Here is a 2,334-nt window from a genome sequence, read left to right as displayed (position 1 = left end):
TGTCATAGCCTTAATTCGGCTAATACAATTGCGTCGAAGTAGGTTAACGTCTCGATTAAAAGCCACAGGTTCATACGTTTCCCCTTCGGGGGGTGTCCACTCCTCAGGATCTTCCTCATTCTCCACTATCATATTATGGAGTATAATGCACGTCTTCATAATAAGACCACATTCTTCTCGATGCCAAAGGCGTACCGGTCCCTTCACGATAGCAAATCAAGCTTGCAAAACCCCAAATGCCCGCTCTACATCCTTTTTTACCGCCTCTTGTGCTTCAGCAAAAAGCTTCTGTTTTGCATTGACTGGATGCTTGATTGTCTGAATTAGTGTTGCCCACTTTGGATATATGCCATCAAAGAGGTAGTAACCCATTGTGTATGGATGCCCATTTATAACAAAATTACATGTTGGAGCTTCACCTGACACAATACGGTCGAAGAGATGAGAATTATTTAAAACATTGAGGTCATTATTTGTACCTGCCATCCCAAAGAAACAATGCCATATCCAAAGGTTGTGTGTCGCAACAGCCTCTAAGATGAGTGTGGGGGCTCCAATTTTTCCATTCATATGACTGTCGTGCCATCCAGTTGGGCAGTTTTTCCACTTCCAGTACATGCAATCCAAACTTCCAACCAGTTTTTCCACTTCCAGTACATGCAATCCAAACTTCCAACCATGCCTGGAAACCCTCTAGATGCATTTTCTGCAAGAATGTGTTGAATGTCCTACTCGGTTGGAGTTCTCAAGTATTCACTTCCGAAGATCTCAATGACAGCATTGCAAAATTTTTTTAGGCTTTTCATTACAGTGCTCTCTCCTATTTTGAGGTACTCGTCACATTGATCAGCTGCCATTCCATATGCCAACATCCTGAGTGCGGCTGTGACCTTTTGGAGAGAAGATAGACCCAACTTCTGAAAAGCATCTCAGCGTTGCTGGAAGTTCACTGGATCATGCTGTAAAAAGGCGTCATGTATGCGCATAAAGAGCAGTTTTTGCATCCGGAATCGTCAACGAAACGTTTCATCACTATATATGCAATCATCAGCAAAGTAATCCCTCATCAAAATTTGTCCAGCTCCAATCCGATCACGAGGTATGTATCGTCGTGATTTCATAGAACCATCCGGACAAGGTCTTTTTTCTGTCTCTGCCTCTCATATATAATTGCTGCAATAGCAGCACCTCGGTATATTGATTTCACCCCACCATCATCAGAAGAGGAGGACAAGGAGGAGGAGGAGGAGAATGAATCAAAGTCATTGTCGGAAGACATTTAATCCAGAGCTTTGTCCTGCATCACAAGAGCATCTGCACATAAGTTAATGTGAATAAAAATAGTGCATGCAGGTTCTTTTCATTCACAAACACCTGATTAGTAGAGGAAATGTTTTCTAATCACTAAAATCTACACCAGTTCAATCCCATGGGTCTTTGATAAGCACCCAATAATGCATATTTTTGGTGCTTAAGTCCTTTAGTATGTTGTGTTTGTACATATATGTTGTCATTTTTATGCGATATTGCACGTAAGGTTTGTTTGAGGATGTTTCATGTAAAACGTGCTAATAAGGCGTGTTTGAGCGCCAAGGGATGTATCGGGATGCAACTAAGTATCCAAGTGCCCGCCGGTACCCATTTCTCTGCTAGCGGAACCTAACGATACCTTAAGAAGCCCCGGAGGCCACTCGGTGGTCAAGAATGGCGAGGGGCGTGCCAAAGCTTAGCAAGCAATGCAAATGCATTGAGGATGGCCCTTGAGGGTATCCAAGAAACCAAGGCTACATGGCACACCTCCGTCAAGTCCCGTTGATCGAGTCTCGAAGTATCGAAAGGCCGTCGGGACATCACAATAGCTCAAAGGCCAAGCTGCCATGTTTTGCAGTTTTGTAGACAATGGTACCGGTACCTCAAAAACATGGTACCGGTACCTTGGTGCTGAAATGGAAGACAGTTGGATTGGTACCAATACCTCATTTTTGAGGTACCGGTACCAATGCCCTTCGATCAGCACTTTTTTGCTGAATTTTTCAACCTTCCATATATGAAAAGTTTCTACTTCTAGTATATTTTTGGGATATTTTGGGGGCCTTTTTGTCCATTGTAAGGCTGATTTTATAAGCCCTATAAATAGGCTTGTATGCCATTTATGGAAAGGATGGCCAATAGTTAGTTTTAGGCCTAAGTCTTTTTCTTGCTTTCTAGGATTTCCATGTTGTGTTCTTAGTTTTTCAAGCTTTCAATCTTCAATAACTCAAGTAAGTTTAAGTGTTTTGATGTTTTCTCATGTATTAATGTTGTAGCTATGGTTTGGATCTTCTATTAAATCTA

General features: G+C 42.0%; 1 protein-coding gene across 1 annotated transcript; it reads right to left on the bottom strand.

The window, feature by feature from the left end:
- Window positions 1–216: 216 nt before the first annotated feature.
- Window positions 217–1,279, bottom strand: LOC131299732 (uncharacterized). Its single transcript, XM_058325312.1, has 4 exons — window positions 1,127–1,279; window positions 810–917; window positions 480–693; window positions 217–419 (listed from the first exon to the last, which is right to left on the bottom strand). The coding sequence occupies exons 1-4, from the start codon at window positions 1,277–1,279 to the stop codon at window positions 217–219; spliced, it is 678 nt and encodes a 225-aa protein (XP_058181295.1).
- Between the last annotated feature and the right edge of the window lie 1,055 nt (window positions 1,280–2,334).

The sequence above is a fragment of the Rhododendron vialii genome, chromosome 9a (assembly GCF_030253575.1).
Source record: "Rhododendron vialii isolate Sample 1 chromosome 9a, ASM3025357v1".
In the NCBI taxonomy this organism is placed as follows: Eukaryota; Viridiplantae; Streptophyta; class Magnoliopsida; order Ericales; family Ericaceae; genus Rhododendron; species Rhododendron vialii.
The sequence above is the reverse complement of the archived record's forward strand: the minus strand, read 5'-3'. Positions and strand labels throughout refer to the sequence as shown.

What these genes read in the sequence shown, in the direction of transcription:
- LOC131299732 (XM_058325312.1), bottom strand. Translation starts at nt 1,279, where the DNA reads ATGTCTTCCGACAATGACTTTGATTCATTCTCCTCCTCCTCCTCCTTG. An exon ending in AAAAAGACCTTGTCCGGATG is followed by an intron (nt 918 to 1,126) that starts GTTCTATGAAAT and finishes GATGCTTTTCAG; the next exon opens with AAGTTGGGTCTATCTTCTCT. An exon ending in TCAAAATAGGAGAGAGCACT is followed by an intron (nt 694 to 809) that starts GTAATGAAAAGC and finishes AAATGCATCTAG; the next exon opens with AGGGTTTCCAGGCATGGTTG.